The 14,606-nt window shown below is 37.7% G+C and overlaps 2 protein-coding genes across 2 annotated transcripts; both read right to left on the bottom strand.

Annotated features, from left to right (window-relative positions):
• On the bottom strand, positions 1,129-13,378 carry LOC18787733. The gene is made up of 14 exons (XM_007220832.2): positions 13,177-13,378; positions 12,832-13,078; positions 12,233-12,307; positions 11,491-12,044; positions 10,208-10,454; positions 9,934-10,051; positions 9,734-9,834; positions 9,023-9,561; positions 5,380-5,532; positions 5,140-5,239; positions 3,175-3,233; positions 2,817-3,063; positions 2,496-2,570; positions 1,129-1,881 (listed from the first exon to the last, which is right to left on the bottom strand). The coding sequence occupies exons 1-14, from the start codon at positions 13,194-13,196 to the stop codon at positions 1,330-1,332; spliced, it is 3,087 nt and encodes a 1,028-aa protein (XP_007220894.2). The 5' UTR covers positions 13,197-13,378; the 3' UTR covers positions 1,129-1,329.
• Positions 8,838-10,721, bottom strand: LOC18785308 ((+)-neomenthol dehydrogenase). The gene is made up of 4 exons (XM_007221136.2): positions 10,565-10,721; positions 10,208-10,454; positions 9,734-9,808; positions 8,838-9,561 (listed from the first exon to the last, which is right to left on the bottom strand). The coding sequence occupies exons 1-4, from the start codon at positions 10,582-10,584 to the stop codon at positions 9,010-9,012; spliced, it is 894 nt and encodes a 297-aa protein (XP_007221198.1). The 5' UTR covers positions 10,585-10,721; the 3' UTR covers positions 8,838-9,009.

The raw sequence follows: 14,606 nt of genomic DNA, 5'->3' as shown, positions 1-14,606 counted from the left end.
GATCTGACCATGAAAGAGGGAAGAAAAGAGAGGAAGGGGGATGACTGAAAATAGGAATTCTTCACTAGGGCAGTTGCGGGAAAGGGACCTTGAGCTCCCAAAATCCCTGATTTTGTGCAAAGGAGCATAGTATATTTCACCAAAATAGGATGATTGAAGGGATGAGGGGAGAAAGGAAGGAAAAACTTGGCAAAATGGGATAGAAACCACTAGGGTTTCTTGGAAAATGTCAGCTTCCAGCGGCTATAAAAGAGGCATGTTCTACCCAACAAGCATCAACCACATCAAAGAGCAAGCTTCCTCTCTTACTCCCAAAACCCAGCAATTTCGTGCTCAGCCCATCTTTTTCCCTTAGTTTTCCCTCTTGGCAAGCTGTTTTAACACTTGAGTCTCTATCAAGCTGCCAGAAAAACACTCAAGCCACCATTTTCTCTCTTTTTCCTCATGCTCAACCAAATCTCTCTGCAAAATCCTCTCTCCTACCTTAATACCCCATCTTTCCTCTAGGAACACTTAATTTTCTCTTCAATGCTAAACTCATGTCAATTTCGCTTCCATGCCACAAGCCTCTCATGCCAAGCTAGAAATGAGACTAAACAGAAGGAGCCTTATTTTATTTTATAACATGAAGTTGTTGGAAAGCTTTTGTATTTTGAGTATTATATTCAAATCGATTCGTTTGTTCCTATAATGTTTTCTAGAAGTCATTGAATGGGAAAGATGGAACAACATTTGCTTGGATTTTTGTTTTGGAGTATTGAGGAAAAAGAGGGGGCTAGTGACGCAAGTGCCCAAGTTGTTCATAACATGCCAAGTCTCAAGTAGTTTTGCATTTAACATTGGTGAATTTGGCTGCTCCAATCCAATAACATGATTGTTAAAGAGACCCATGTTGTCTTTTTCTTTATTAAACAATTGAATGTTCAATTCTTCTGTACACCTACGCCATTTCTTGATTAATAAAGGATTGTCGATAACGTGTTAATATAATTGTTATCAACATGTCCATAAGAAGTATATAGCGAAATGATATTGATAATTTTGATCAAAGGATGGACACCAATCACATAGAATTTCTGATTATAATAATAATGTAAATGATAATATGGGTTCAAGAGCCAGTTGATAAGTAGAAATGTAAACAAGCAATGTATTAGAGATGCAATCATACAGGACTATTGAATCTATGACATCCTCGAGTCATGTTGAATGTAGAAAGAACTTAAAAAGGATCTGTTGTGGGTCCAAATATACTTTGTTACATTAAAAGTTCAAGATCCTGCCAAATAAATGACATGTAATTAATTTGCATAAATGGATCATCTTCAATTAAAAATCTGACACTTCATACTGAACAAAGAAGGAGCCAGAAGGGCCATCATTGGGCAGCAATGCTAACTTCATAACCCTTGCAGCCCCTTCTTCGACAGGTAGGAAACCGGCATTGTAGGTTATATCTGTTTTGACAGAGCCAGGGCATAACGAATTGATACGAAAAGTGGGGTACTTCTTTGCTAGAATCCTTGTATATGCGTTCAGTGCAGCTTTTGAGACTACATAGGCAGACAAAGAAGAAGGCCAGCCCTTACTTTCAAGTGAACCCTCCTTGAAGTCTTTTAGAAGCTCACTCAGTACATCATCTATTCTTTCTTCTGTTAGGTTTTCGGCATCTGTAAAAACTCCTTTAGCACAATGGCTTGGTATATGCATTAACTTCCCCAGGAAAGACGAAACATTAACAATTCTCGGTGAGTCAGATAACTGGAGAAGTGGGATAAGTGCTTCAGCTGTTCTTTTAGCACCATAATAGTTTATTTGCAAGCATTCTTCTGTTAACTCATAAGTTTCAGTCCATAGTTTACTACCAACTTCTCCTCTCCCCTGTATCAGTAAGAACAGACTTATTATTATGGTCTCTATAGCCCACACCCACCACAAACAAGAAAAATGTTGATCAAAGTTTGGCACATCACAATAAAACATTTTCAAGCTAGAGAGGAAGAAAGCATGACAACTTATGTGCATAATTTATTTTATTTATAGCAAAGGGCTTCAAAAAAAAAATTATGGATAGAGTGCAGAAAGATTTATCAGGTGAGATAAGTAAATCCAGAAAGGTAGCAGCTTATTGGAAAAATCCTAAATCAATTAATCAGATCATTTCCCCTACTAAAAACAGCAAAGCATTAAGCGAAACAGATCTTTGGCCAAACCAGAGATCAATTGAAATTTTCACATTAGCACATACATTGAAGCTTTTTTTTTATTTTTTTATTTTATGAACTAGTGGGGGATCAAACCCCAAAACAAACAGACTACAAACTGTCAGCACAAACTAAAGGGTTCTAACAACCCCTAACATATCATCAATCAAGAAGGAGCTAATCCAGATAGGCGCAGAGGCAAAATAGCACACTCCCAAATCCACATTATAGCCACACATTGAACCTTTTAGGTTTTGATAGCTATTGAAAAAATTAATTCGAAAGACTTACCATTTCCAAAGACTTTACTAAAGCTATATAGCCATCAGCATCTCCTATGGCTCCACCAATCCCTGCATTGTTCACCTGTGCAGAGCCAACTGTCTCACTATCTATTTTAATTTAGAAAAGAAAAGAAAAATGTAGAAAATGCAATTAAAAGAAAGTTGGTAGATCCTCGGGTTACTTCGATAATCTATTTGGTTCTATAACCAACCATCAAGGCATTGCCAAATCCCTTAACTCCAGCCACTGATCTTTCTAGGGTACCTGTAAATTGTACAGAGGGTTCATATCATATAGTTAGATTTGAAAGTAAAATCTTCCACATACCAAGATATCGAGTTTCCCAAACTGGGTTTTGATGAACTCTGCCAAGGAAGCAACAGTAGCAGGGTTAGCCACATCAAGTTGATGAAAAACCACTTGACCTGAGAGGCCAGACTCTTTGAGTTTCTCAGCAGCTTCAAGACCCCTTTTCTCATCTCTGGCAGTTAAGACTACAGTGAATCCATTTGAGGCCAATTGCCTCACAGTTTCCAATCCTATGCCTTTGTTTGCCCCAGTAACAACTGCATACCTGGAAAAAACAAAAACACCAAATTCATGACACAAAAATGATAAGCAGAAACAATGAGAGGGAATGGAGGTGTGACAAGGAACCAAAGCATAAAGGACTCTAAAGTGCTACCTCTTTGGTGCTTCTGCCATATTGATGATTCGATATGGGACGGTCTGTGAGAAATGAGACTAAACAGAAGGAGGCTTCTTTTGTTTTATAGTAAAATGTTCTTGAAAAGCCGTTTGTTCCTATTCTGGAGAAAGAAAAGAGTGCCTGCCTGTAATGTTTTCTAGAAGTCATTGAATGGGAAAGACGGAACAACATTTGCTTGGAGTGTTAAGGAAAAGGATGAAGGTAGTGACGCAACTGCACACGTTGACAGACCAGAGAGCCCTTTCAACAACATGTTCACAAGGGCTTCCCCAACGGGGCCCAGGGCCGGTCTTGAGATTTTGAGGGCCCTGTGCTAACCTTAAATTGGGGCCTCACATAAAATAACACAAACTTACATCATTACGTAATACCATACAATAAATGTTTTTTTTTTCTTAAAGTGACCAAAGTACCCCTACTCCCAAGGGCAAAATTGAAATTTCACAAAAGAATTAAATTTGATTAAATCGATTAAATTGTATAAGGGATGTTACACCTTTTGAATAATTACCATGATTGTGACGATAAGTCGTAATAGATCATATTTAGATATTAAATATTTTTTAACACCTAATTTATTTTGTATCAATATTCCAAGAACAACATTAATTGGATGCAACTTTTTTGGTTGAGTTAGTTGGATGCATTATTTTTGCAAAAATAAATATCTTTGTAACACCTAATTTATTTTGTATCAATATTCCAAGAACATCATTAATTGGATGCAACTTTTTTAGTTGAGTTAGTTGGATGCATTATTTTTGCAAAAATAAATATCTTTTTAACACCTAATTTATTTTGTATCGATATTCTAAGAACATAATTAATTGGATGCAACTTTTTTGGTTGAGTTAGTTGGATGCATTATTTTTGTAAAATTAAATATCTGAGCATATATAAAAACAATCGTGTACCACTTTACTAACTACATTTTTAATTGAGGTGAGCCCCATATATGGAAGTCTTATCTCTATGGGCACTTGAAAAAAAAAAATTCTACATGAGTAATTGAAAAGCTAGCCTCAAGTCAATTATGGAGACGTACGCACGCACGTGACAAGCAATGTCTACATCCACGATATGAATGAATAAGAAGATAATAAAAGCCTAAATGTATCTTTCTCGGAAAAAAGCAGGGGTAAGAAATGAGACTAAACAGAAGGATCTTTATTTTCTTTTATAACGTGAAGTTGTTGGGAAGCTTTTGTATTTTGAGTATTATATTCAAATCGATTCGTTTGTTCCTATAATGCTTTCTAGAAGTCATTGAATGGGACAGATGGACCAACATTTGCTCGGATTTTTGTTTCGGAGTATTAAGGAAAAAGAGGGGGATAGTGACGCAAGTGCCCAAGTTGTTCAAATTATGAAATTTATGTTTATGTGCATGATCATTGGTGAATTAGGCTGCTCCAATCCAAAAACATGATTGTTAAAGAGACTCATGTTGTCTTTTTCTTTATTAAACAAACAATTGAATGTTCAATTCTTCTGTACACCTATGTCATTTCTTAATTAATAACGGATTGTCAATAACATGTTAATATAATTGTTGTCAACATGTCCATAAGAAGTATATACCGAAATGATATTGATCATTTTGATCAAAGGATGGACACCAATCACATAGAATTTCTGATTATAATAATGTAAATGATAATATGGGTTCAAGAGTCAGTTGATAAGTAGAAATGTAAACAAGCAATGTATTAGAGATGCAATCATACAGGACTATTGAATCTATGCCATCCTCGAGTCATGTTGAATGTAGAAAGAACTTAAAAAGGATCTGTTGCTGGGTCCAAATTGTATCGACCCGGTCCTAAATAAATTAGTAAATACTAATTTATTCAAAGAAAATACCATTTTGCCCCTAAAATATTTTATTAGGTCTAAAGTTTACTTTTTGACCGGGAAGGAATTTGAGAATTTCGACTATACCGTTGCGTAGAGCACGGTGAGGTCAGTCCGTAGACATGTGGTGGACTCGATTTGGAGTTGTAACGAAGAAGTTACGAGCAAAACAAGCTCAGTGGCAAAACTGTAAATATTTTGAAGTTGGTTTTTAAAAACCAGATTTTCTCTCTCTCTCTCTCTCTCTCTCTCTCTCTCTCTCTCTCTCTCTCTCTCTCTCTCTCTCTCTCTCTCTCTCTCTCCCTGCGCGCGTAGTGACCTTCCTACCTTCTGTTTTCTGCACAGCCGTGGCTTCCAAGAGCCACTGCCGTCGCCATCGTCAACAACCGGCCTCGAGACCAGTCTTGTTCGAACTGCCACCTCCTCCTCTTCTCATCCCACCCGGTCTCTGCCTCCGTTAGCCACTCTAGCCGCCGGAATCTGCAGAAAACGAGTCGGTTTTCACAGATTTTCAAACCGTTAGTTCTCCCTCATTTTTCCTCCAAATTTGACGAGTAAGGCATGGATTTCTACCTATGTTCCATGCTCTAGCTGATGGTTGGGCAGGATTACATTTATTTTTAGCCTAAGTCGTTCGATTTTGGATTTAGGGTTCGGCCGATTTTGGGATCGCGATTCCGGCCACTTCCGGTCAGTTTTTGGGGTAGGTCCAGAACAAAAGTGGTTCCAAATATACCTAGGGTAGGAGTTTGGAGCCGTGGTTTTGGGATTTTTCAGCGATGCGTAATCGCTTTGGGCACCCACGCGCTGCCGGCGCGTGCGGCGGCGAGTGGGCACTGTAGAAAAAGGGCACTATATCCCGATGTAATCTCCCGGTCCTCACGAGTGCGTAGGTGTGCTCGGATTTCAATTTGGATACCGTTTGAGTCTCGAACGGATATCGCCTATTGCGTGTTATCCGGGCTCGATAGGTTTGGACCTTTGGATGGTCTCGAATTTGATATGTGTTAACCTAGGAATTTCTAGGATCGTGTAGGAATTCATGGATCGTGAATCGGAGCCCCGGATGTTCCGATTTAATAACTTAAAGTTTATGTGTGAATCGGAACCCCGGACGTTCTGCAAGTTTGGTCCAGATTGCAGAACATGTGTCATAAGCCTTGTAGAACACATAGGAACTTTAGGATCGGAATTTGGAGGTCATGGGCCCCGTGGGCCCATTTGACCAAGTTTGGGTAGTTTGACCCTTGGTTGACCGTGAGTCTTCGGAGGTAGTTTTACCTTCCTAGAAGGATTATAATGACCCTAGTGACAGGTCTTGAGCGTTGTTGAGCTATGTTGACTAGGTTGAGATTTTTTAGAGTGTTTATTATTATTGTAGGAAACTCTTAGATATTGTTTTAATAATTGAAATTATGAAATTTATGTTTATGTGCATGATCATTGGTCTAAAAATAATATTACTTTCCTGATTAAATTACGTTGCAGTCTACTATAGACTGGTATCACTAAAGTGGGAATACCTCTAGTATTAGTTTAGATAATTGAGAGTATGTCAGTTTGAAGTGCTATACACACTACCCTAAGTATTACCCTGTGATTGTTAGGTCCCACGTGACGTAGGTTATCCAGCGTAAGGACAAACCCCATATGTGGCGTTGGAATTTCCGCGCGTATGAGGAGATGCTATGATTGTTAGGTCACACGTGGCGTAGGTTATCCGGCATGCTGACAGACCCCATATGTGGCGTTGTAATTTTCGGCATATGAGGAGATTATGTGATTGTTAGGTCCCACGTGGCGTAGGTTATCCGGCGTGAGGACAGACCCCATACATGGCGTTGGAATTTCTGGCGTATGGGGAGATGCTATGATTGTTAGGTCACACGTGGCATAGGTTATCCGGCGTGCTAACAGACCCCATATGTGGCGTTGGAATTTCCGGCATATGGGGAGATTATGTGATTGTTAGGTCTCGCTTGTCGTAGGATTTTCCGACGTTAAGACAAATCCCATACGTGGCGTTGGAATTTCCGGCGTATGGGGAGATGACATGATGGTTAAGTCACACGTGGCGTAGGATTTTCGGGCGGGGATTTCTAGAATTGATTGCATGTTGATGGATTTGGAAATTTTGTATGGAAAGAACTACGTGTGGCTTGATCCCTTAGTAAGGGTACGTAGGCAGCCTAGGGTAGTGCCTAGGTACAGCCGCGGGCTAAACTTTACTCATGTTGTGTGATGAAGATTGGTTTGGACTTTCTTGTTGGTCCTGAAATTTAGGTGAAAATGAGATGTAGTCTTGTTAGGAGGTTTAATTTTGTACGTTCAATATTTGGGAATTTAGATGATGGAAATCGCATTTGGCGTTCATAATTGTGTTTAGAGTTTGTTGGTGGTTTAGTTTCGAATTATTTGAAGGCCGGAGGCCGATTATGTGATTTGCATGAAATTATCTTGTGCATGCTGCCAGTTGTGGATATCAAATGTGTTTTATACAGGTTAAAAAATTTGGGGAATGATCAATTTACAAGGGAGACTCTGCTGAAATTTCGGCAGAAAGTCCCGGTCCTTAGTAAGTGGGCTCGGCATCGGGGTGATGTCGGGAATTCCACAGGATTCATCTAGAATTTCGGAAAATTCGGGGCGGGTCCTGTCACAAATATACTTTGTTACATTAAAAGTTAAAGATCCTGCCAAATACATTACATGTATTTAATTTGCATAAATGGATCATTGATAAGTCTATATTTTATATATATATATTTTATGCCTCATTTGCTTATTTATTTATTAATTTCTTGGATTAAATTAGTTGTTTTTAATTGGTTTTGTGAGATTTGTGAAGGAATTATGAAATAGGAGAAAGTGTGCTAAAAAAAGGCAAGAAGATGAAGATTGGAGATCAATTAAAAAGAAGCCAAGTCATTCCTTTTGTTGCAAGGAATGTTGTCAAATTTCTTAGTTCAAGATGGTTCAAGTCTTATCAAGTCAAACAAGGAGGAATAAAGAAGACCTTATATTAGAAGGAATCCTATTTTTATAACAATTGTAATTATTCATTAGGTAGGATTCCTAAGAGTTTTATAAATAGGGAGTTTAGGTCATTGTTCAAAGAATCCATTACCCACCATCCTCCATCATCTAGCCTCACAAATTCCTACACATTCATACTTATAGCCGAAACACTCAAAGGAGAGAGAGTTTTAGAGAGACAAAGAAGACGACCTGGAGCTAGAGTTGGTGTCGTGCAGAGATCAAATCTTCAATTGGTTTTTTTCTTTCCTATGATACTATTTATCATGGTTTTTATTAAAGTTTTCATGAACTAATTTCTTCTTACCAGTGCTACGATGTAGCCTAGCCATGAATACTCAATTACTTTAGTCAATGTTAATTCCAAGTATTTTTCCATGTTGAGTACCATGCTTAATGCTTTGAATGTTTGGCCAACATTTAATTGTTTTGATGCTAAATTGACGACAGGGATATCCAATTTGGGGTTGCTTCTTGTAATAGATGCCATGAGTTACATGATTAGACATGGATGTTTGTCGTGACTTATGTGGTTGTTTTGTAGGGTTTCCAAGGAATTTAATGGGTTCTTATTATCTTAATTCCATTACTAGGGATAGAGTGGGTTGGTAATAAGAATACTTTTGATATAACCAGGGATGGAGTATCGAATAAAGTAGGGAAAATCAACTGTCTACATAGAGAATAATTAGGATTAACATGCTAAGGGAATTGGGTAAAATTGGCTATGGTGAAATCGGAAGCTCTAGTGCTCTCATAACTTGAATCTCACTACTTTATTTCTCTACGCTTGCTTTTATTTTTCTCACAATCGGTACTTAGTAAATTAAATCACTCTTCGTGGGAACGACACTTCACTCATCACTGTATTACTTGTGCGAATTGTGCGCTTGCAATAAATTTCACAACAATCATCTTCAATTAAAAATCTGACACTTCATAGTGAACAAAGAAGGAGCCAGAAGGGCCATCATTGGGCAGCAATGCTAACTTCATAACCCTTGCAGCCCCATCTTTGACAGGTAGGACACCGGCATTGTAGTTTATATCTGTTTTGACAAAGCCAGGGCATAACGAATTGATACGAAAAGTGGGGTACTTCTTTGCTAGAATCCTTGTATATGCGTTCAGTGCAGCTTTCGAGACTACATAGGCAGACGAAGGAGAAGGCCAGCCCTTACTTTCAAGTGAACCCTCCTTGAAATCTTTTAGAAGCTCGGTCAGTACCTCATCTACTCTCTCTTCTGTTAGGTTTTCAGCATCAGTAAAAACTCCTCTAGCCCAATCGCTTGGTATATGCATTAACTTCCCCAGGAAAGACGAAACGTTAACAATTCTCGGTGAGTCAGATAACTGGAGGAGTGGGATAAGTGCTTCAGCTGTTCTTTTAGCACCATAATAGTTTATTTGCAAGCATTCTTCTGTTAACTCATAAGTTTCAGTCATTAGTTTACTACCAATTTCTCCTCTCCCCTGTATCGGTAAGAACGAACTTATTGTTATGGTCCTATAGCCCACAGCCACCACAAACAAGAAAAATGTTGATCAAAGTTTGACATGAACATCACAATGAAAAATTTTCAAGCCATACATTGAAACTTTTAGGTTTTGATAGCTATTGAAAAAATTAATTCGAAAGACTTACCATGTCGAAAGACTTCACTAAAGCTGTAAAGGCATCAGCATCTCCTATGGCTCCACCAATCCCTGCATTGTTCACCTGTGCAGAAACCACTGTCTCACTACCTATTTTAATTTAGCAAAGAAAAGAAAATTGTAGAAAATGCAATTAAAAGAAGTTGGTACATCCTCGGGTTACTAAGATAATCTATATGGTTCTATAACCAACCATCAAGGCATTGCCAAATCCCTTAACTCCAGCCACTGATCTTTCTAGGGTACTTGTAAATTGTACAGAGGGTTCATATCTTATAGTTAGACTTGAAAGTAAAATCTCCCACAACTGGAAGTGGACACAATAAGCAAGCATGATATGATCAATTTTACAGTCTCTAATGTAACCTTCACCTGTGTGGATATTGTGTAAGCCTGAGACTTCTAATTATTTCAAAAGACCAAAACTTTTTCAAGAAACCTGCAGCTATGATCATACACATACCAAGATATCGAGTTTCCCAAACTGGGTTTTGATGAACTCTGCCAAGGAAGCAACAGTAGCAGGGTCAGCCACATCAAGTTGATGAAAAACCACTTGACCTGAGAGGCCAGACTCTTTGAGTTTCTCAGCAGCTTCAAGACCCCTTTTCTCATCTCTGGCAGTTAAGACTACAGTGAATCCATTTGAGGCCAATTGCCTCACAGTTTCCAATCCTATGCCTTTGTTTGCCCCAGTAACAACTGCATACCTGGAAAAACAAAAACACCAAATTCGTAACACAAAAATGATAAGCAGAAACAATGAGAGGGAATGGAGATGTGACAAGGAACCAAAGCATAAAGGACTCTAAAGTGCTACCTCCTTGTTGCTTCTGCCATTGATGATTCGATAATTGGACGGTCTGTGAGAAGTGAGACTAAACAGAAGGAGGCTTCTTTTGTTTTATAGTAAAATGTTCTTGAAAAGCCGTTTGTTCCTATACTGGAGAAAGAATGCTTGCCTGTAATGTTTTCTAGAAGTCATTGAATGGGAAAGATGGAACAACATTTGCTTGGAGTATTAAGGAAAAGTATGAAGGTAGTGACGCAAGTGCACACGTTGACAGACCAGAGAGACCTTTCAACAACATGTTCACAAGGGCTTCCCCAGTGGGGCCCCTAAAAGGGGCTCAGCCACCGTTGGAGTATATAGGCAAAAAAGTCGTAACATGCAAAGTCGTAAGTAGTTTTGCATTGAACATGCCAATTGTCATTTTTCTTTATTCAACAATTGAATACAATAATATTGATGGATTGACAGATTGACGGATTGTTGGATAATCAATTCTTCTCTATACCTATGTTATTTCTTAATTAATACCTATGTTATTTCTTAATTAATGACAGATTGTCGATAAAGGATTAATATAATTGTTGCCAACATATCTATAACAAAATATACTAAAATGTTATTGATAGTATCGATTAAAGGAGGGATATCAATCACATAGAATTTCTGGTTGAATAATAATGTAAACGATAATATGGGTTCAAGAGCCGGTTGATAAGTAGAAATGTAAACAAGCAATGTATTAGATCCTTCAATCAACTCAAGATGTGGAAAATAATTTCACAGAGATGCAATCATACAGGACTATTTTATGTCGTCCTCGAGTCATATTGAATGTAGAAAGAACTTAAAAAGGATCTGCTGCTGGTTCCAAATATACTTAAATTACATCAAAGTTCAAGATGCTGCCCAACAAGTGATATGTATTAAAATTGCATAAATGGATCATCTTCAATCAAAGATCTGACACTTCATACTGAACAAAGAAGGAACCAGAAGGCCCATCATTGGGCAGCAATGCTAACTTCATAACCCTTGCAGCCCCTTCTTCGACAGGTAGGACACCGACATTGTAGTTTATATCTGTTTTGACAAAGCCAGGGCAGACTGAATTGATACGAAAAGTGGGGTACTTCTTTGCTAGAATCCTTGTATATGCGTTCAGTGCTGCTTTTGAGACTATATAGGCAGGCATAGAAGAAGGCCAGCCCTTACTTTCAAGTGAACCCTCCTTGAAATCTTTTAGAAGCTCAGTCAGTACCTCATCTACTCTCTCTTCTGTTAGGTTTTCGGCATCAGTAAAAACTCCTCTAGCCCAATCGCTTGGTATGTTGTTTAACATCCCCATGACAGAAGAAACATTAACAATTTTCGGTGAGTCAGATAACTGGAGGAGTGGGATAAGTGCTTCAGCTGTTCTTTTAGCACCATAATAGTTTATTTGCAAGCATTCTTCTGTTAACTCATAAGTTTCAGTCACTAGTTTACTAAAATCAACTCCTCCTCTTTCCTGTATCAGCAAAAACAAACTTATTATTATGGTGCCTATTGCCCACCACTTACACACCCACCCCAAACAAGAAAAACGTTGATTAAAGTATGCCAAACCACAGATCAGTTTAAATTCTCACTTTGGCACATACATTGAAGCTTTTAGTTTTTGATAGCTATTGATAAAAAATTATACAAAAGACTTACCGTGGCACCGGAGGCTACAGAAGCTTTAAAAGCATCACCATCTACTATGCTTCCACCAACCCCTGCATTGTTCACCTGTGCAGAGTCCAACTGTTTCACTATCTGTTTTCTTTTAGCAAAGAAAAGAACAGAAAATCGAAAATGAAAGGAAAAGAAAGTTGATAGATCCACTGATTACTCTTACAATCTCTTTGTTGTTAAAACCAAACTAACCATAAAGGCCAATGCCCTTTAAAGAAGCCCAATAATTATGCCACTTTGCCAAACCCCGTAACTCCAGCCACTGATCTTTCTAGGGTACTTATAAATTGTACAGAAAGGGATCATATCATATATGAAAAGATTCCAAGAAACAAAAACAGAGTGGCAGACTGGTAGTTATGTGAAACTTGTTTTGTTCTTCAAAAAGCCTAAGACTTCTAATTATTTCAAAGATTAACTTGTTGAAGATATTACTAAGCTAGTTATTACTTGGTTTGCTATTTTCATTTTCCAATTCCATATTTCATCTCCTCCAACTAAATCACATTCGGATTAAGAGTTAGATTCAAAAGACAGAAACTTTTTCAAGAAACCTGTAGCTATGATCATATACATACCAAGATATCGAGTTTCCCAAACTGGGTTTTGATGAAGTCTGCCAAAGAAGCAACAGTAGCAGGGTCAACCACATCAAGTTGATGAAAAACCACTTGACCTGAGAGGCCAGACTCTTTGAGTTTCTCAACAGCTTCAAGACCCCTCTTCTCATCTCGGGCAGTTAAGACTACGGTGAACCCATTTGAGGCCAACTGCCTTACAGTTTCCAATCCTATACCTTTGTTTGCTCCAGTAACAACCGCATACCTAAGAAAACACAAACACCAAATTCATAGAAACAAAAACAATTAAAGGGATTGGAAATCGGACAAGGAAACAAAGCATAATGAAGTCTAAAGTGCTACCTCTTTGTTGCTTCTGCCATTGATAGATTCGAAACGGGACGGTCTGTGAGAATTGAGATGTGTGTTAAACAGAAGGAGCCTTCTTTTCTTTTATAGTGAATGTTCTTGGAAAGCCTTTGACTTTTGAGGTCATATTCAAATAAATAATACGAAGAAGAAAATTTTGATTCTTTTGTTCCTATATGCTTCTAGTGTTTTCTAACATTAATTAGAAATTGTGGCGACAGAGGGACCAAATTTTGTTTTTAAGATTTTAAAGGAAAATAATGGGTTTGTGGGAGAATTTTGGTGAAGGCAGTTGCAGGGCAGTAAGCAGTTTCGCATGCAAAGACTGGTGTGGATGTGACTACTCTAATTGACTAATAATGTAAATAATAATATCCTATAGAAACATGGATCACCTTACTTTTTCATCCCCACTAGATATAAAATACATACATTAATTTACTTGTGGCAACCTTCACCTTTTGATAGGAAAAAAATCTTAAACAGGACCGCGGCACCGGTGGCACTCAAATAAGGGTGAGACCCTCTGAATGTGGGTCTTAACTCTTTGCGAGTGTGATTTCACATGCGGCTGCCCTACTCAAGAATTGAATTTTTACTTTTTTTGTGGGTGTCATTTGTATTTTTAGTTTCTCAATGTGGAAAAAACATAGAAGTATCCGTAATAAGAATTTAACTCCTTATTTTAATTTTGAAAGACAAATTGAATTTTTCCTAAAATTTATTGTAGAATTCTTCTATATTTCGGTCCTATTTATAAGCTTACATGTGGAAATGCACTAATTAAGATCTTCTAAATACCCTATATACTTTTGGGTCTTGCTCAAGTGATTTTATATTTTTGTTAGTTTTTAGTCAATGAGTAAGCCCATTATGGCGTTTGTTAGTTTGGATTTATAAAAGTACAATTGTGTCCTTACTGACAAAAAAGTGGTATAGCAAAAAACGGAAAACGTAAAAGTAACTTTTTCTTTTTTGGGTCATGAAAGTAATAATAAGTTAATAACTGGGTTTGGTGAGATATAGTGAGATATGACATCATTTGAATGGGAAAGATAGATAGAACAGCATTTGCTTGGATTTTTCTCTGTAGAATTTTCGTTAAGGAAAAGGAGAAGGTAGTGACGCAAGTGCACACGTTGACAGACCAGAGAGACCTTTCAACAACATGTTCACAAGGGCTTCCCCAATGTCTCAACTACCATTGGTGTGTATAGGCAAAAAAGTCGTAACATGCGAAGTCTTAAGCAGTTTTGCATTGAACATGACAATTGTCTTTTTCTTTATTAAACAATTGAATACAATAATATTGATGGAACGAGGGAATGAGGGATTGTTGGATAATCAATTCTTCTTTATACCTACGTCATTTCTTAATTAATGAAAGAATTGTGGATTAAGTGTTAATATAATTGTTGTCAGCA

This window comes from Prunus persica, chromosome G2, assembly GCF_000346465.2.
Source record: "Prunus persica cultivar Lovell chromosome G2, Prunus_persica_NCBIv2, whole genome shotgun sequence".
Taxonomy (NCBI): domain Eukaryota; kingdom Viridiplantae; phylum Streptophyta; class Magnoliopsida; order Rosales; family Rosaceae; genus Prunus; species Prunus persica.
Note: the sequence above shows the minus strand (reverse complement) of the source record. Positions and strands in the feature narration are given on the sequence as shown.